Source organism: Austrofundulus limnaeus, unplaced genomic scaffold (genome assembly GCF_001266775.1).
Source record: "Austrofundulus limnaeus strain Quisiro unplaced genomic scaffold, Austrofundulus_limnaeus-1.0 Scaffold121, whole genome shotgun sequence".
NCBI classification, from domain to species: domain Eukaryota; kingdom Metazoa; phylum Chordata; class Actinopteri; order Cyprinodontiformes; family Rivulidae; genus Austrofundulus; species Austrofundulus limnaeus.
Genome location: NW_013952523.1, coordinates 937,854 through 958,856, shown reverse-complemented (window position 1 = coordinate 958,856; position 21,003 = coordinate 937,854). Strand labels below are relative to the sequence as shown.

General features: G+C 39.1%; 1 protein-coding gene across 2 annotated transcripts in view; it reads left to right on the top strand.

Annotated features, from left to right (window-relative positions):
* Nucleotides 1-21,003, top strand: part of pik3cb (phosphatidylinositol-4,5-bisphosphate 3-kinase, catalytic subunit beta) — a 110,622-nt gene that overhangs the window by 51,258 nt on the left and 38,361 nt on the right. Inside the window, exons 3-7 of one of the 2 annotated variants that reach the window (XM_014015007.1) lie at nt 3,614-3,725; nt 6,792-6,795; nt 10,677-10,872; nt 16,349-16,577; nt 18,055-18,284. In XM_014015007.1, the coding sequence (XP_013870461.1) occupies nt 10,714-10,872; nt 16,349-16,577; nt 18,055-18,284 (618 nt within the window). In that variant the 5' untranslated portion in view covers nt 3,614-3,725; nt 6,792-6,795; nt 10,677-10,713. The remainder of the gene's footprint in view (nt 1-3,613; nt 3,726-6,791; nt 6,796-10,676; nt 10,873-16,348; nt 16,578-18,054; nt 18,285-21,003) is intronic. The other variant, XM_014015006.1, reaches the window with a different exon arrangement.

Genomic DNA, 21,003 nt, shown 5'->3' with positions numbered 1-21,003 from the left:
GGGTTAAGTCAACGTAACCACCATGACAAATTATATCCACAGCTCTTCAAGGCCATGTAGGGGAGAACCAATTTGTAATCAGTTGTTTGGGGACAGAAGAAAAGGTTTTCGGTCAGGCAGACAATAATTATTTTCCATCTGCCTTAATGTCCGTTGGTACATCCAATGTGATGAATCCAATCAGACAATTAGTGTGGGCAATCCCACCGTGCCAAGCTCTCAGCTTCTCCAAGATCAATTCCATCTCACCAGCAAAGTCCAGGGCCCGCAGTCGGCCTGCAACCCTCAGCAGAACCACTTGCAGACTGAGTCCCAGCTTGCACAGGGCGTGCGTCTGAGTGCTGAAAGAACGGCAATCCTTCATATTGGTCAGGCAGCCAGGAAATAGTCTGAACAGCCACCGACGCTGTTTTGCAGAATACCAGGAGACCACCAAGCCAATCTGTAGAAATCCAGTTATCAGAATCCAAATAAATGTCCAGAGCAGAACAGAACAGAGGTCCCACCTTTGACATGTCCTCCCATGGAAAAAATAATTTGTTTCAAAAATTTATTAAGAGACCAGCTAACCAAATCCATAAAATAAATCCATAATTTTTGGTTTTGGATGAAAACAGAGGAGGCTCCAAGCAGCAAAGCAGCGAAAAATGAGGGAGGGCAGGAGAGAGGGGAAAAGTGTCTTACTCTTCCAAGAGCAAAACAAACTAACAATTTTTTATGGACCCAACAAATTAAAGGAACAAAACATTTTTCTTGAATATAGGTAAATATTTGAGGCTTTTTATGTTTGGAGCTACGATTAATTTATTTTCCCACATAGATTAATAGACTTCTGCTTTTGCATTAAAATATTGTGTGTTTGTTATTGAGCTTAAAACAAATCACATACAAAATTGTACACTTTTATTTTAATCAGATATTGAATTTTTTGTCTCTCTTGAGTACTTTCAACTTGGTGGTTTTGGCCCAAAACTTTAGACGCAACTTAAACAATTTTCACATCCCAACACCTCACTGATTTTTAGATAATGCATGTCATTATCACAGAAAAATCAGAGATAATCACAAAGAATGACGAAATGTCCTCATTTATTGGCTTTGAAAAGAGATGAAACACTTTGCCATTTAACAGAAAGTTGCAAGTTTTTTCTTCAGACCAAAAAGAACCCACAGATGTTCTGTGACTTTCAGTTTTCCACAACTCTGGAGGTGCGAAGTCTTGTTGGCAATCCACTTGGAGGTAAATTTCAAAAGTTGTCTCTTTTAGACTTATGTGGTGCTGAAAGCTTCATTTTAGGTGTAAAGATGTTGTAAACAAAAACTGTCACATTGATATATTCCACAAAGAAAAAGGGACAATATTCAAACAGGAGATGTTGTCAAGATAGTGTGTTTGTTAGTTCTGAACTGTGTTTGCTGGTTTGTTATTGAAGGTTGTGATTCTTGTGTTCCCAGTGTCTACAGTTCCATGAGAACCCATGTGGCACATAATCATGTTATACCTGCAGTGTGTACTAGTGCTGCACAATTATCATCACAGTGATCACAATATCAATAAAACAAAGAATTGTTGGACTGACAAAAACAACAGCCCACTGTCTATTCAACACACCCTCATTGACCTTGTGACCACATCTGGTTTAGATGATAGCGATGATAGAAAATAGTGAGGATTGTGGAGAATGTGACTGTATCACATTTGATATTGTCATTGTAATTGATTTTTTAGGCTGCTCCCTCCTGCAGAGGTCACCACAGCAAACAAATTTTCATGAAATATTTATCAATCATTTTACGCAAAATTCTCTTCCTGACGCAACCTGGGCTCAAACCTGTAGCCTCAGTATTACAAGATTGCGACAATAATCACTTATCTACCAGCCACAATAATGAACAATAATTCTAGGGTTGCAGGATATTGCAAAAAATTGTTGTTGCAATTTTTTTTTACCCTGCCATATATTGTGATATGAAAAAAATCCAGGAATTGACTTGAATAGCACTTTAGGTTATGCTACCATCTTATTGACGATGAATCTGCACCAATCATACATATTTTTTGAGTGCTGCAAGAAATTTATTTATTTATTTATTTATTTATTTATTTATTTGAGAGTTATCCCTGTTATTTTTATTATATTTGTTCACTTTTATTGTGCTGGGACCTGGCAAGTTTCTCACGTGCGGAACCCATGTGCCGAACTCTGCTACTCAACCAGCAAATGCACTTTCCTTACAAGTGTGGCATCATTTATGTGGAAATAAATCAGTTTTCCAGTGATGTAAGATTTATTGCCAATAAACGTCACATCAAATAAATACTTTTATTAAAATGAGCAACTTTTCTTTCTTTATGGGTTATTTTTAAATGCACATCATAAAGTTTTGATGTGTCTCCAGTATTTGTTCATGATAGAAATTCCCCTTTCTGCTCTTTTAGGATTACCGACAAGCTGGCGGGGCCATTGACATGAAACATTTCATAATATCTGTTTATTTAAGTGGTTTTATTAAGAAAAACTCAGTTTCTTGGAAACAGATTTGAGAAAAATGAAAGCTGCTTTTTCAGTTTTCAAAAATAATGAATGAGTGTGACTCTTATGCAACTCATTGAACTAATCATGTCACCGTAAAACTGGTTCACACTGACAGGCAGTGAAACCACTTCAGAGAGACTAACTCTTAGTTTTGAACAGTGTGTCTAATGTGTATATAAAATTATTTTCAAAGTAATACTTGGTGTATATTGTAGACAAGCTAATCAGTTATGTAAGAATATGGAAATTAGCGATGCACCAATATGAAAATTTCAGCCAATATCAATGTCCGATATTTATATATATATATAATTATTGCTGTTATGGACGATAACCAATATTTACCGATATTACACAAACACACAAATTATATTATACATATACTCACAAACACACTTTGGTCTTTTTTTGGTACCATAAATAAACTACCAGACCTCTGACATGGCTCCCTACTTAAGTTATTTCTGGCTACACAGCATTAAATAACTTTCATGATTGAACAGATGATGCTCAACCAACCATCTCCCCTCCCAAAACAGATACACAAAGCTAAAAAGTAGGAAATCAATATCAGACATTAATATCAGCCCAGTTTTACATATTGGACCAATACTGATATTCTACAAAATGACCAATATTGGCTGATACCGATATTAGTGCCGCTATATCATGCATCTCTAATGGAAATACAATAAAACTCAATTTTTCGAATAATCAACCATGATATTTTAGATTTGTGACAACCGTATCAACAATGTTTAAACAGAAAATTACATTTTGTTTTGTTTGTTTTGTCAAAAATAGAATATTTGCAGGTTTTTCTCTTTTCTGCCCTGATCAAGATGACTGCTATTATCAAAACAAAACGCCTAGAAATGATTCTAATCGTCACAGCTGCTTCAACTTCACATCTGTGTCTTTAGTTCCTCTGTTAATTCATGCTAACTGAAGTCACATTTGCTCACAAGCAGCCACATGTATCCTTTTCTTCAGAAAACCTTGTTATGCAACAGTAGTGCCCATTAGTGGGAGGGGTCATTAATGCTTTTTTCTGTATTTTTCCTCTTCTCCATTAGCTGATGACCCGGTCATCTTTAATGCCTGAACAGAAAGCTAGAAGCACGTCTTCCAGACTTGTTACAGTCGTAGTGCAGACTTGGACTGCTGCAGTGTTTTTGTCAGAACAGTGTAGGGGGTACTTTGATGTGTTGTCCCAAGACACTTGTCAAATTTACAGAGGATGTGGCTTTCTTTAGATTAATTTAAGGATTTAATTTGACTTGCCTGTGCTGGAGTGGCAGCAGAGCTTCAATGCCATTAATGCCACAGTTGAGTCTGACAAGGGTTTGTTTTTTTTTAAGACAGAAGATTTTTACTCTGCGTAAAAGGCTTGATGTCAGAATTATTCCATAATAGTGTGAATGTGATATGAGAATTACTGTTTTCATTTTGTTTCTACCTTTTTAGAAACATCTTAATGAATTGTTTATTGGCTTAATTTTGTGCAGCTGAGGGTTGTCATTTCTTACTCATTTGCTCCACCTGCTTCAGTTTTCACTTTTAGATTGGAAATATTTGATTAAACTTTCACCTTAGGGTTGGGCAATAAATCGATAATTGATTAATTTGAATTTGTCATTTATAAAGATTTAATTTTGGGAAAATCAAGATTTTTTTCTCACCAGTGCACGCTTCTGTAGTTTAGAGTCACCTCACCTGTCCCTCAAGACACTTGGGACATGACATGACAGTATGGCAGCTAGCAAAGAGGATCTACTTCCCTAAAAAGGCAGTGTTTCTTCAGTTTTCTGGAAGTGGTTAGGTTTTACAACCTCGGACTTGGAGCAACAAACACCTCACTGCAACAACTGTTTGAAGGCTCTTGCTACAAAAAGTAGGAGTACAACAAATTTGTTTCAACACCTGAAACAGAGGCACTCTGTTAAGTGGGAAACAAAATCGATTAAAATCGAATTTAGGATGAAAAAAGTCGAGATTTTTATTTTTTGGGCCATATCGCCCAGCCCTATTTCACCGAGTCTGTTTTAACTTGTTTGTGCAGAAATTAACAATGTTTTATCTACATGGTTTGAAAAGTTATTTCTGGTTCAGGTATTTTGTTGATTTAGAATACAACAGAGTAAATACCCTTATCAGAATGGTTTCAGTTTATTTATTGATCAATTTTTTTAACCAGACTGTTGGCCAAGGCTCTGACTCAACGCTCAGGAGCTTTTTATGAATGACCAGTTGGAAGTTTTTTTTTCTTTCTGACTGTTTGTCACTCATTTCCTGATTGGTGTCACTTCTTCCTGTCTGAGGAGTGGGCGAATGCCGCTGTGTCACTGGACATTTATTTGCTTTGCAGACATGGTTTGGTCACACACAAACACAGTAACGCCTCACAAAAACAGGCATGACACTTCAATTCATCCTCATTTCTCAGCCACACATCAGTCTGACAGATTCATATTTAAAGAGTTTGGTTAGTGAGCACTTCCTCTTTAATATTCGGACAATCAGGCATTAGTTCTTAGCAGTGCTGCTGATGGCCTCAGATGAAACTGATCTGTGGTGAGAAAGAAGAACACTGCTGCAATGAATCGTCATAAAATGGAGCACAGATAACAACCCAGTGACGTACTTCTCCCAGCGAAAAGTTGCTGCAGATGGCCGAAGAGCGATGCTGTTTGTGCTCCACCTCTCTTTGCACCAACACATAATCACAGATGGGCACATAAATATGTCTCGTCACTGTGCCGAGGGTAAAATTGAGCGTTACAGGGTGATGTTTAGTCTGCAGCCACTATCCACACCTAAACAGCACCCTGCTACAGGTGACTCACACACACACACACCTCAGCTAACAGTTTATCCACACACCTACCGGGCAGATGCATACAGTTCAGATGAAGGGTCACACAGAGCACAACACAAGTGTTTTTACCATTGTGTTTTCTGAAACAATCAGTGATTAGTCAGATTTACCACTCAGATGGTTACACAGCTCTGCAAATAGTCATGTTTTTCAGGTGCTTTAGAAGATAGGAAAACATGTTTATTCAAATAAAAGGCCTGTTGTTGTTGCTATTTTTTTGCAGACGTACATCCAACAGCAATGTTAATGCCTTTTCCCATTTAGCAGACAGACGATACTAAATACAGTGATAAAACATAATACAGCTGCTGTATTTTTTTTAATTTGTTGTATTCCTAAATTACCTCTTCATAAACTTGTGATCTCATCTTTGTAGCTCTAATAACTAAATTGTGTACACTTAATTACCATATTTATTCAAGTATAATACGTAAAATTAAATACATGAAATAATCTGTAAAGTTGGGTGGTAGTACTATACTCGGATAAATATTTTTGCTTATGTATTTTAACTGAAATATCGGCTTCATTCACAAAATGCCTGAGTCCGGAAATGAGACCGCTTTGTAAAAAGCAGTTGAAGCAAGCTTACATGTGACGCTCCTCCGTTCTTCAGAGTGGGATAACAGATCCAGGCAGGTGACATGATGTGAAAAAAGGTGGGGAAGCAGTCCTGCAGCTCAATAATGATAGTGAACTAATGACATTAGCGTTTAACCGGGCTGCTCCTCGAACAACAACAACAAACACGTTTGTCTGTAATGGCTGCCGTCTACCGGTGTTCTGAAAAAGTGTGTATCCCTGAAAAACCGTTTCCCCACCAGAGGGGGCGCTCGTGAGTAGGAAGTAATCTGCTTTTCCCCCACAAGATGGCCCAAATCTCATGTAAAGTCTCTGAATTTTGTGTTGTCGCCTCCTGGTGGACTATGTGTAAAATGCCAGAATTCATATGGTGCTCAAAATCATAGTTTGCTGATATATATTTGTTGTCAAAATACCTTTTAGTACATATGTTGTTAAAATAAAATGAACAGTCCAATGATCATTTTACTGATATGTATAAAGACTGCAAAGGCTGAAAAATCTTGAAGTCTATGAAATTGGAGGTAGTTTGAGGATTAAAATTTTTATGCTTTTTAAACTCGGKGGGGGRGGGTCGTATTATACATGAGATCATATTATACATGAATAAATATGGTAGATGTATTTGTCTAAATACAGAAAAATAGCTAAGAATTGTCTCGGCCTAGAGACATTTATATCTATTTTTCCACTGACACACATGCTTTTTACGCGACTGTGGAAAATACTGACTCACAGGCTGCCATATTGCGCATCTCCAATCAGAGTCATTTATGAGACTAGAGTGACTAGAGGGAGGTCTTAGATCCTCTTTCTGAATTTTATTTTTAGCACAGTGTCAAAGAAAATTTGTCATAGGATTCTTAATCACCAAACATAACCTTTGCCACACACACACACACACCATTTATTTAACCTTCCCCCCACCCTGCTTTCTTTTTTCTTTCTCATTGGCTCACACACAGACGTGTGGACACACTCTGTCCATTGTAGTGAGGCTGACAGGCCTCTTACTGTCAGACAGAGAGGGTTTTATAAGAAGAGTGCTGAGTAACACCAGTGTTTACTGGTAAATGCATTTGAAAGCCATCACAACATGTCACTGGTTCAGAGGAAGCAAAGATCCACTTTGTCTTTATTATTTATCAGTGTGGTGTTATCTGTCCCAGAAGTTGCATTTCTCTCTCTTCTTGTTTACCTTTGGCAATGAAGGCCGTTCAGTTTTTTTATTCAAGGCCTAGAAGTGCATAACTTTAAAATGAAGTTATTCATAGTCTCGTGATTTTTGCAAGATGTCATGCTACCATCACATCTGATTTTGTTTAATATCTATAAAGGCAATGGGTTACAGTCATTTTTTGTGTTGCCTAATGTCGATCAGCTGTGGTGACCATCTTGAATAGTCTTGATTCCAGAAAATCAATCAGCTGTAGGCGTACATCATATGTTTTGAATGTGTCATTAAATCCATCAAGTGTTTCATATTGCTAACAGACAGCTGACTCGGTTTAGTGATGTTTTCAGCAAAGATCTTAAACAAAAGTAGCACTTAAAGCATATAATGTGAATGAGACCCAGCTAGGAATGAATTGGATCCATTTTTCCAGTGTCAGTCGGTTGTGGCACCCATCGTGAATTGTGTTGACTCCAAAAGTTAACCAGTATGTACATTTATAATTATTTAGTGAAAGTTTAAATATTTGTCCTTTGGTTGATAAGATATTTTGCTAACACAGTTAAAGTCCCAATTGTCCACCTATGATTTTCAGTGGTGGGTGATAGGCATCTACAAAAAAACATCAGCATTTCTTCAGGTTTGCATCTTTTTGACCTTGTATCTCTATGTTTACCCTTGCAGTGTGTTATCAGTGAATCTGCAGATATTTAATCGGAGGAAATGATTCCCCGTCGCTTCGTTTCTTTTGACCCCCGGTCTCACTTTGTTACAGGAAACCTATTTAAGACGATGCTGAATTTTCCACTTGAAGAAATCCTAGACATGTAGTATCCAGTTGTTCTCTGAATGAGTTGATTTTGCAAAAAGTTGCCTAATCTGAAAATCTTCCCCACAAACCTCAGAGGCGAGCACATACCTGGGATCATGTTTCTGCACCTTTAAACACAGACGGCTCTCAGAATGTGTACTTTGTTTACTCGGCTCAGTGTTCGCTAACCGATTGTATCCTTTCAGTCTCCTCTGTGTGTTGCCACATGAAACACTCTATTCTTCCTGATCCTGCAAACTCACTTCTCCTCTAATCCTCCCTCTGAAACCCGACCTTGGCTGCAGACCTCTGGCTGTCTGCCACCACATCCTCAGTAACCCTGCTCACCTGTGCATGTATAGAAAGGGCTTGTGTGAAAGACTGGCAGGAGGGGGAGAAGCTGATGGCGTTCACCTCAGACAATTTTCAAGCTGCCTACTGTGAAAACGTCACCATCGAAACCTATAATTATTGAGATGTTTTCACCTGCTGACATGAACGCACATGTTCGTCCTCCTGACGACGGCGCTGTCAGTGCTGCAGACAGACGCGGTGTCGGGTTACTTCTTGTGTTTGTAATTGTGCACCTTTGCAATGTCTGGATGTGTTTTCATGCCACCACCTCAAACTCTTTGATAGTTTTCATGTAGTTTTTATGTTTTAGAGATTCTACATGCCTTCTCCTATCACACTCAATAATTGCAAAGCACTTTTAAAAAGTGGAATGTTCTGGCAATTACTGTTTGACAGACGCACACTTTTTCCATTTGCATGGTTGATAATGTTAAGTGCCTGAGATTGCGGCTTCGGCCCACCGTTCTGCAGCTCATCTGCTGGTTGCTCGAGCACTTAACTCCAAGGGGATACGACCATTAGATGCAATCAGGACGATCATTTTTAATGGGCAGATTGAGGTGAAATGGAGATGGACCTGTGGACTAGTGGAGGAGTTAATGTACCGGGCTACTTTATGAGAAACTTTCAGGTGGAAGTGGTGCAACGGCACAGCTGTGGCTCATGCACAGGCCCAAATGGAAACCAGGCTGTGGGCTGGATTAAACCAGCACTGCATTTCAGTGGAACTCTGTGGTTCACGTGCAGCGTACGTGATCATAGGCGTGGCTCTCTCAACTGAATATCTTTTTTGTGCTATATCAAGTAAATATTATTTTGTATTTTGTCAAAATGTTGAGGTGTTAAGGCAGGGTTGGGCAACTTAAATGATGGAAGGGGCTACAATTCTTTGACACTACCAAAGGGACACACATTGCTGCACACTTTCCCAAACATAATAAAAGTGCCTTTTATAAATGTTTGTGTGTATACAGTTCAGTAGTTTAACATATTTCGTTCTCAAATGTGGGGCTGGGCAATAAAATCATATACTGTTATGAATGAACATGCCACGTCAGATTCAGCAAACGCTTCTAACTTCAGGAAAAGTGTGTAAATGAGCAGTGTAAACATGATGAATGCCACCTGTATGTACTCAGGTGCTCCTGCACAAGGAAAGGAAATTAGTATAATTACCACCCCAATTATACCATATAAGGCTATGCTTCCTGCCCCACATACCAGGAAGTTTCCATTCATGAACATGGCAGCGCAAAGTAAAAAAAAAAGAACTTCCCAAGTTCAGAGATTGAAGTCCTGCTCTCAGAGACACAGAAAAGAAAATTTGTCATTTTTAGCAGGGTCAGCTGTGGAATTAAAGGACCTGTTAAAGCCAAGGAATGGGAAGAAATAACAACTGCAGTTAATGTTAGTGTCTCCTGTGTGGTGCTGATTAGTGACTGTATGACCACGGGTGACATAAATATCAATAAATTAAATGAAATAACCACCTTCCAACCAAACTTAAAAAGCACTCAAAGCACCTTTTTTCTGCTTTGAGATCTTTAAAAATAATAATAAATTGGCGGGCTGGAAGGAAGTCACCTGTGGGTCAGATATGGCCCATGGGCTACTAGTTGCTCTTCCCTGGTTTAGGGTTTTTCATTGGCACAGATGAGTGTTTTTGAACAGACCCTTCCTTCTGTTGTGCTTTTAATAATTACTTTGGCAATGTATGTAGGCATGTGTTAAAGGACAGTGGAGCCTTTAATGCAGTGCCCTTCTAATAAATGAGTGTTTTTATTATGTTTGTGCTCTGTTCTGGTGAGGAGGGGGCAGGTTGTGAGATGAAGGGAAAGTAAGCTGAACTTTTTGTTCTGTTTGCTTAGTGAGCATTCCTCTGAGCACTGGCCCTCGTCCAGATGAAATCCACCGGACTCGGCACAGTGCTGCCCTCACAGGGACGCAGCCTCACTGTTGGTGCCCTCAACTTCTTTTTAATGCTTGTATGAGGGTAAAACAACATGACACGTGACAGAAATGCTGGTTACAAGATTAGTGTTTGTTTAAACTGAATTAACCACTGTTTTTACCGTTGGTTACTTGTCTGTGTTTAGGCCTGTAGTTTGTGCAGACACGACTGTACTGATGCTCATCCTTTACTCTCAACACCATCGTGTTTGACGGCTGAAGTCAAAATATAACCCATGCATTCTGTTTGATCAGAAGTCTTTTTGTCCTCTTTCTAAGCTAAGATATCATTTACTCTGTAATAATCTAGTCATTAAAGTTATCATAGTGATCTTTTTAAAAACAAACCCTGAACTCAAGTTCTGTTTTCTGTTCTTTTTATCCCTCCAGGTCCTTATGGTTGAGGTGGTGTTAGGTTCTCCTTGCCATGCCTCCAGCCATGACAGACCTCCTGGACATCTGGGCGGCCCACTCGCCCCTGGCGGGACATGCCCCGGACCAGATCACCGTGGACTTTCTGCTGCCCACTGGGATCTACATCCAGATGGATGTTCCTCGCGAGGCTACAATCCAGCACATCAAACTGGTGAGTGGTGCTGTGTTGGTAACAGCACCGATCAGGATGTTAACAAAGGTTACAGACATCACCTTCACTTAAAGAAAAGGTCTGGTTATACCGATGTGGGTATTTAAGTAAGGATGGGGGTAGATTGTGATCGCTGAAGCTTGAATGCTGAAATTTGTTGAAGCATAGTTTGTTCGAATAAAACGAGCAGAACACAAGTGAAAACCGGCAATATGGAAACAAAAATTTAAAATGATCAATGCTGTTGCTAAAACCTTAAAGTAACAAACATATCAAAACAGTAGGGAAAATACAAAATTACCAAAATAATAGATGTACGCAAATAATTAGCCGAAGAATAACTACAGTATATGTTAATTGTAGCAAAGCCAACTATAAAAACAAACTGAAATCTAAAAAAGTACAAGAAGACAAAAATAGAGCAAATACACAGAATTACATTTCAGAAAATGATGTTTCTGAGGAACTGAATAGTTGATGTATTTTTTAGGGAACTTGCTTGTAAATCAAGTTAAATAACTCTAAAAGTATTCAAGTTTTGAAGACCTAAAATCCTGACACACTATTTCAGATTGAGCCAAACAATTTTAAATAAGAATGGTTAAATAAGTAAGTAAGTAAGTAAGTAAACTTTATTTCTATAACACCTTTCACAGACAAACATCACAAAGTGCTTCACAGAAAGCAAAAATAATTAAAAACAATAAAACAGATCACAGAAATAAAAACAACAATTAAAACACAATAAAAAGCACTTAACTAAAAGCCTGTCAGAATAAAAATGTCTTAAGATGTTTCTTAAAAGAGTCAGTAGAATCCGAGCAGCGAAGGGACAGAGGGAGAGCATTCCAGAACCTCGGGATAATAAAATAAAGAATACAGAAATACTTGTGATTGCAAAAATACATATGGAAGAAACTAAAAAACATGAAAACAAGTAAATGTTGAATCAGCTTCAGACAAATACTACTGTAATGTACAGTTCTGTACCTGTACTGCACCTGCTGTAGACAGCTCTGTGAACAGCCTCAACTTGGAAAATAGTCTGTATCTGACATGGCTAAAGGTCTAACAATTAGTCCAAATTAAGTATTTCTTAAATCATGTATTTTTATTTATGTTTTTCAAACATGTTACAATGGTACAAAATAGCACACAGTTTAGTCAGACATGCAAAAAGTCTGGAAGTTAACTGAACTGATCCCATTGAGCACCTTTAAGTCCAGATTGAGGGCATTAGAGATGACGTCCTTGAATTGTGAGTGTTTTTCATAGTGATTGTTTGTTTTGTGTTTTAATTGTGTAACTCTATGTAAATGTATACTTTTTGCTGCCTCTTGGCCAGGACTCCCCTGAAAAAGAGGTTTTTAATGTCAATGGGACTTACCTGGTTAAATAAAGGAAATAAATAAATAAAAAATGAGCCAGCCCGTGTCTTGACGACCATCAGGGCTGTGGTCGGTTTGGTGGTTTTTGTTTGTGAAAAGTTGTTCGTGTCAGCAGCTTTTCTGTGGGTGTAGGATTTTGAGAGCTTCAAAAAGATTCAAAATGACTGACATCAGCTTCTGACAGATGTAATGGAATAAGATGTTCCCACTTTGATCATGACTATGTGACAGTACAAGTGAAACCAAAGGAAGTTATATTGAAGATTAATGTCAGCACTGGGCTGTATGCTTTGTTTCATTACAGAGCTTTTTTAATGTGTACAAAAAATTTATTTAACAAACTATAATAATATTTTATTCAATGGAGGTGGATTCATAAAGGATGCCTGATAAAGACCAAGATTTGTGAGAAGTCCGTTTTCTCTATATTTAGTTTGTGCTGAGGCAGCAAAAACCCAGGAACACTGAAACGCCTCTGATGCTTTTCTGCTAAATTTACAAAGGTCACGTAGAAGGAAGGTGGGTGGGATTTTTTTATTTTATTTTATTTTTGGTTTAGTTAAGTTCTGGGTTACTTTGATCACTGATGGTGTGATCAAAGCCTGCCGGCCTGCAGAGGTCAAACTGCAGACATGAGCAGACTCGTGACAGTTTTACTCATTCATAAGCCTTCATTCATTCATGATGAGAACTAGATCCTGTTTCCTGGAAATCAGGCCCGTTTTAGACCATTTTAACTTTTGGGGAAGAATCAGACACTTTTTTCCCCTGTATTTTATTGTTTAAAGTAGGTATATCGTGCTTTTAAATTCTTCCTTTTCACATTTAAACTAGTGCTGGGCACGTTAACATGTTAAAGCAGCCGATGCTAACAGCAATAATATTTTTTTAATGTGCATCAATGCAGTTATTTATTTATATTTCTCTGCTGGATGTCTGTTCACTGGGCAGCTAACACAGACACACACAAACTCAGTGGTTACGGCAGGGAGGCGGGATCTTGGTCACTATTAGCTTTAGATGGCCTTCGTCGCATGTCTCAACCAATCAGAGCCTTTGTTGTCGAGCCGTTGTGTACAGCCGCTCTCATGCACCCGGTCGAGCTGCAGCCGGGACAGAAACATGGTGGAAGTCACCATCAGGTCATTTTTTATTTTAAAACTTTTCCCGACGGCGGGCTTGAAAGAAGTAAAGTTCTCTGTAAGCACTGCAACACTAATCTGTCTCAAAAATATCAATTAATCACAATTAAAATTTTTAATCTATGCCCAGCACTAATTTAAACCATTAAATTGGAGTCAATTAGGGCTGCACAATATCAGGAAAACCTGCGATGTGCGATAACGGTGCTTAATAGTGCTGAAGATTATACGACTTGTGATAAACGAACAAATACTTAAGTGTTTAGTGTTGATGTCTTTCTGCTCAACTAAACAACTTAAGCCCTCTTCTGATGGGATTAGTTTAACCTAGGGACCACATGCATGCTGTTGTTAATCCCATGTGTATCGCCCATGTCAGTAATTTTTAAAAAATAAAAAAATACCTGCTATATTTTGCTGAACCCTGAGGTCCTGTGATAATACTAATCTAATGCACATAGGCATCTTTGTGATTTGGACAGGAATGGGCTGAGTCTAATATGAAATTAGGTGTTTTTTGTTTCCTGGTTGCCGTTTTATTTGCTTTTGGCAAAGAATGGAGAAGGGCCAGAGAAACCCTATCTATCTGTAACATGCGGCATCAAAAAGAAAAGGCTAAAGAGAAACCGTAAAATCGGATGCAAATGGTGGCTCATATCATTCCTTGCACTGTTCGGTAAGAATACTTTTTTCTATGTGTAGCCTAACTAGGGCTGGGCAGTATTGGCAAAAAAAATGGATCACGATTAATTGTGGTATTTAGTCGAAAACAATTTATTTGACGATTAATCCCCTGGAGTCCCTGGACACCCTTATGTCCTGGTCACATGACCAATTTAGTGGGAAAGATTTGTTCTTCATAAAAATCTGTTCCAAATTGTGTCAAAATTTCAGACTTCAGGCTATACATCAAATTTTTAATTGTTGATAGATAAATAAATTACAGAACTTTTTTAAAAATGTTCGTCACCGTTGAAGAGGAGAGGAGCACCGAGCGGACTAACTGGTGGCATTAATCGTATTAATCGTCAAGTGCCAAAAAATAATCGATTAATGTTTTTCTGGCGATTAATTGCACATGATACGATTATGCCCAACCCTAAGCCTAACAATATGCCGATCTGTGGCCATAGTACATAGTGGCTCAGTAGTCGCTCTTGGAGTACTCGCAGGACCAGCGGTGGAGGTGTTTATACTTGATGCTTCGGCCAGTGTTTTAGTACTCTCCAAAAAGACATGTGGCAGAACAATTTATAAATTATGAAATGTTGTAAATAGGAACGCAATAGCGTGACGAACAAACAAACTGTGTGAATGGTGCGCAGGGGAAAGGAGATGGTGCGATTGCATTGGTGCGCACACCCTTGCAACGTGTTCAGTGCATTGTCCCTCAACCAGCCAGTCGAGGCAGATGGCCGCCTGCCCTGAGCCTGGTTCTGCTGGAGGTTTCTTCCTGATTAGCAGGGAGTTTTTCCTCTACACTGTCTGCTCAGGATGGGAGACTGTGATGAAGTGATTCAACACAGCCTGCTGGTTTCTTCTTTAGATTGTTCTTTTTATGTACAGTGCCCTGAGACAACATATGTTGTAACTTGGCACTATATAAATAAACTTGAACTTGAACTTGCATCAACTATACCAGACTTCAATATCATATGTGGGAGATGTCTGTAAATTTCAGCAAAATCCAGTTATCCTGTGCTTTAACTTATTTGTTGAAACATATAAAGTTAAGGAAGTTTTTTGACAAATTATGGCATCTTAAGTGTTCCTTCATTAAATTATTGAGACCAATTTCCTTTTTACATGAGGTGTCTATTGAAACATGATCAGCTTAAAATCACAAATCAGTTTAAAAGTAAAATTTTTAAGGAGTTTAATGTTGTTCCTGCTTGTCTCACATAAATCTGCATTTGACACCAGACGCTGTGATCTTGCTGTGGGGTTGCAGAAACATGAATCCTGCCAACAGTCCTTACTGTTATGGTGCGTTCACACCAAACGCGATTTCAGCGTCAGGAGCAGCAGGTTTACATGCAAAGTCTATGGTGGACGCGCTTCAAGCAACGTCGGGAAGTTCTGCGGCGCCTCAAGCGCGATTAGAGCAGCGCGATTTGGACGATTTGGACGATCTGAGCGTCGAACGCTCAGATCGTCCAAATCGTCCAAATCGCTGAAGTTGGGAAATCTGAACTTTTGCAGCTCGACGCGCAGCGTCAACCAATCAGAGAGACTCCACTGTGTGACGTAGCGACATATTTCCCGACGGGACAGTTTACTGAATGAGGTCCACTAACCTGAAACAGACGGAGCTCCTGCTCTTTAGCTAAAATGAGTGCTGCAGTCGTGTCCTGATCCGCAGCAATGTGTGGCAGCGACTCATCAGACTGAAAAAATAGTCCTGAAAGCAGCTATGAGCCTCTTCTCTGAATTATCTGGTGAATTAATTATGAATTAATTATCTGATGAACGTGACACGTTCTGGCTGTCTGTAAATAAAGCAAAGCCACTTCCTCGTCCGACATTAAACAGAGCCCGACAGAGGACAGAGGAGGGAGGGGGGGGGCGGCTGTCGCCGTGCAGCGCAGATGTCCTGCGTCTGACCTCAAAGTGCACAAGCTTCAAACTTCAGCGTTGGCTGCGATTTTGAAGCTGAAATCGCGTTCGGTGTGAACGCACCATTACACATAAACTCTGTAATGTTTCTGATTCATTTTTGTTCCTGATCATGAAACAATGTGCTGTCGATTGTTGCATCAATTCTTTTTACCAAAAGCAAATTCTCTACTCAGCTCTTGCAGAAATGTTGTCCAATCTGTGCATCCAAAACTAGTTAGTTGACCATCAAAGATGTTGTTTATTTATAGTCCGATCGATTTAATTATCTCTGCTGTGGTCAGTAAAAAGCTTTTCTTTGGTTTAGATTGTTTTTCTGTTCCTCTTCAGCTCTTATGGAAGCAGGCTCAGACCTTCCCGCTCTTTCCCTCCCTTGGGGAAATGGAGAGCCACATGTTCGAGTGTGTCAACCAGGCGGCTGTACATGAAGAACTGGAAGATGAAACCCGCCGCCTGTGTGATGTTCGGCCTTTTCTGCCCGTCCTCAAACTGGTCATGCGCAGCTGTGGGCGAGCAGAGCGCCTGCTGGACTCTAAAATTGGCGTGCTTATAGGAAAAGGTGAGCCATGCTCTCATTTTAAGTGGCTGTCGCAATTCCTGAGTCATTCAGGTATGGTCCCTGTTTGGTTTTTTTCCAATAAGAAAAGCACTTCTGTAAGTAGGACAGTAGGTTTTTCCTTCACACAGCTGGTTTTAAACACCAGTATGTTGCAGTAAGAAGCTCAGTTCAGCTGATTTCTGTCAGCAGCTCAGGTGGATAACAGCCAGGTAGGATCAGGATGAGTTCCTCACATCTTTCCATCACATATCACCATGTATCATCTCTGCTGAGGATTAGACATTTTAGAGGAGCAGAGAAAACTGAAAAAAAAGTTATGAAGATGAAAATGAAATCCATCAACAGAATGTTTACTTCCCCATTAACGTAAAAAAGTCCCATCAGACATTTGACACCAGCATTAACATGACATATGCATCCATCATGATTATAATGTAAATTAATAAACATAGATCTGCAGCTTTTATAGTAAATTCTGAAGGAAAAATTATTGTTTCCATCATTTAAGCTGTAAAAACATTTTTATTGTTGAGCACTGGAAAAAAATAAAAATAAATTTTAATGGAAAAAAAAGAAATTGTAATAGGAATAATTTTTAACCATGTAGCATCACTTTAAAGGTAAACAATAGTTAATTAAAAAGTTAGCATTCCTTGAAGGAGCACACATCATCCATCACTTTAAATGCCAGAAGTGGTGATCTTGTGTTGAGAAATGATGAAGTCATCGGAGCTTGAAAATGATTTTTTTCCTTGTAGATTTTTGAAGACGCACAACTAGATAAAGCACTCACTATTTATTTGATTTTTTTTTTACAATAAAGCACTGGTACATTTAGTCATTTCTGCCTCCTAAAGTGGGGGATTATGTATTTCCCAGGCACATAGTTCAATTTCATAACATATCACCAGTTACCTTCAGTATAAAAATATCTAGAAAAAAATTATCTTTTTTTAATCTAAATGCCTTGAAATTGTAACCTGATTTAAAGCCTTAAAAAGTCGATTTTGCACAATACCCCCCCCCCCCCCAAAAAAAAGTAAGTAAAATATTTAATTAGAGTAAAAAAATTAAAATACCCAGACAACAAATCACTACAGAACTCCTGTGTTTAGAACATGAAAGGCAAACGGTCCAAAAGGAGACTCTGGGTCAAATTGAAGGAGACTTGATGATGATGATCTTCACTCCTGCCTACACTTTGGTATGACTTGATCTTTGTCGCAGTAAATTGGAAAGCATCATTGCATCAGTGCTGCCACACAAATGGCCACGACGTCTAATGACGACCAGAGCCCCTCTTCAAATGCTGAGGGTCATGTGAACACTAACAGGCTGTAAATGGCAACAGGTTTTATTACCAAGAACATTCTGATAAACTTCCTGATTAGAACCACTCGTCTGAAAACAGAGGGATTAGTATGATTAACTCACCTTGGGTTTGTATCAGTGACTCATTATCTTTTCCACCCTCTAGGTCTCCACGAGCTGGATGCCATCAATGACCAGGAGGTGAAGGATTTTCGCAGTAAGATGTTTCGTATCAGTGAGGAGAAGATGCAACGAGTGCAAATGATGACGTGCGCCGAGTGGCTGCAGGCCTGCTTCTCCCCTCAGCTGGAGCCTGCAGCAGCGATGGCCGTCACCGACGAAGTCAACGACCGACCTCCGGATCTTAAAGTCATTATTCACTTTGACCAGTGCCAGGTAAGTTTCTGTATCCCATCAATGAAAAGGCTGCACACTCTGTGTCGTACACAAAAAGGAGTGATTGTGTGTGAAGCTGCTGCTGTTAGAACAGAGCACACCTGCAGAAGTAATGAAAGGGTTAAATGGTCAGACATATAGGTGGCATTAAAGAGAACGGCTGCCCATCGCCTCTGATCCAATGATGTTGCACATCACTTCCGGTACGTGACTTATTGTAAATGAATGAAGTGAACTAGCGACACATATCTGAGGTTATAGAACATAATGTGTTGAACAACATAATTACTGTAAACAGAGCAGGGGTCGGATTTATAAAACTGGCGTACGCACAATTTGAGCCCAGAAACTTGCGTACGCCACTTTGTACGCCAAGGTTGTGATTTATAAAATCCAAACTTGACGTGAAAATGTGCGGTGCCTCACACCAGCTCTGACCCATGCGTACGCTCATTTGGAGACGTGAAACTGCGACACAGATGGTGAAGTGAGGAATTAGAGCCACACTGTGTAATGATCACTGTCAGATATTTAATTTACCTTCATCAGACTTAGATTTTTATTCAGCTTTATCATCAGCTTTCTTAACAGTAATATTTATGCTTCTGCTGCTGAGCCATGAGGACCTTTGAAATAAAAAAAACTTAGATCTTAAATAAAAGTTCCCGTGCTCAACTCCCTTCATCTGCTTCCTCCTCAGACGACCCTGACCCACAGACCCCTCCCTGACCCACAGACCCCTCCCTGACCCACAGAACCCTCCCCGAGCAGGACAGCAAAAGTCACGCTTTGGATACACGTGCAGGGCGCATCCACCTCGCCAGTGTGGATGTTATAAAACTTAACGTTTAAAGTCCGTATTTGTCACGCGGTGGGGTGCGAGTAACAGATAACAGTGCAGGCAGGAGGGGGAGAGGACAAGGAGAAGAGAGGGGGACTTACTTTTAATTTCATCTGACTTATTTAATTTAATTTTTATTGGGTTTTTTTTTTCGTCCTGCAGGCTCTGATGGAAAATTAATTTGAAGCTGAGATTTTTTTTATAAAAATCATTAGATTACTCTAAAGCAAAATGAGGGAAAATCKGTGTCAATTACAGACATTYTGTTCACGTGAGCAGCTGTCAGTCAGCACCTGTCATCCTCCAGACACACGACAGAGCGTGTCTGAACCAATCACTTTTGTTGGCATTGATCAGCTGACTGATTTAAATACATCTTAACTTTCATGAGGTACTTTACATTGACTGTTTATGGTTGAGTGTGGGCGTGTAGAGGGTAGAACCTGAGGTGTTTTGGATCTTATTCTATCTCAGCCCCAGTTGTGTTTGGATAAATCAAAGAGTTGCCTAGATGTGGGCAGGCTCACAATAATAAACATTTACAATCTTGTTTTGTTTGATTTGCGAAAAAAATAAAACTGGACCACACCAAACTCGAAGGAAAAGTACCGAAGATTGAACCGGACCATCCAGCAGTATGACCCTTAAGAGCAAGATGACAAAGGGCGGTAAGCTAATGTTAGCTTGTTGTTGTGTTGTAAGTCAGTACTGTTGTGTAGTTAATCTTGTGTGATAAAAATGTTACAGTTGCTGCAAAAAATTCACGTAAAGTTTCATCTGCATGATGTGCCATCCAAAAACACCTAGAGTAGTAGAACTTGGGGGCTTTAGTTGATGTCAAGAATTGAGTAGCTGAGCGCATCAGTGGAGTGTTTTTAAGCTGCCGTGTAGGAAAATTTAATATAACTTAGCATCACAAGAATGCAACACTTTAGGAATCATCACAAGAGTCTTATTCTGACATGGTTTTCTTCTACGTGAAAAAGGAAGTGCCTCTTAGACAATAAATATGCATTTTATGCACCTCAGTTCTCTGTGCGATCACAGATGTGTGTTTACATTTACATTTGACAAAAATACAGGAAACTATAGTTTACATCGGAATGAGGATGTTTTGATCATTTTGGAGGAGTGTTATATTGTACGAAGTGGTTCATTTTCATCCATCAGCTTTAAACCATTTATTCATTAATTTACTTACTATTATTTATCCAGGCAAATCTCATTGAGATCATAGATCTCTTTTGCAAAGGCGGCCTGGGCCTAAAAGAAACCTGTTGTACATACGTTTGTGTACTGTTGAACCATTAAAGCTTAAACTGTTTAAATACCCATTAAATTTAGAAAACAGAATGGAGTCATATTTTTGTGTTTTAGATTAGTTTTAGTAGTTTTTAGTTGGATTCTGTCGACAGACGATGTTTGTGTGGAGGTACGCACATTCTCACAGCAGGCAGAAAGTTTATGTATTTTTACCACACTTTAGTTTGGATAACACATCACAATGTTTGTGCAACATGCACTATTGATACAATGAAGTCCATCTGATTCATAGTCTTATTGTGATACATCATTGTGTCTGACACAGTAAGGTGGACTATGAATCAGATAGGCCTCATATTAATTTTGTTTATACAGTAACTCTTCTACCCATCTGACCTCTGAGATCAACAGAGCACTTTCATCTACATAACTACATAACTTCTCTTTTTTTACACCAACCTTTGTAAACCATGATGATTGTGTGTAAAAAGATTCAGAGAGTCAGCAGTTTCTGAAGTATTCAGACCAGCAGTCATGTCACCTTAAATCCTAGGAGAAGTGTCTTGCCCAAGGACTGACAGCTGGAATGGGGGACCAACTGGTTACTGGATGACT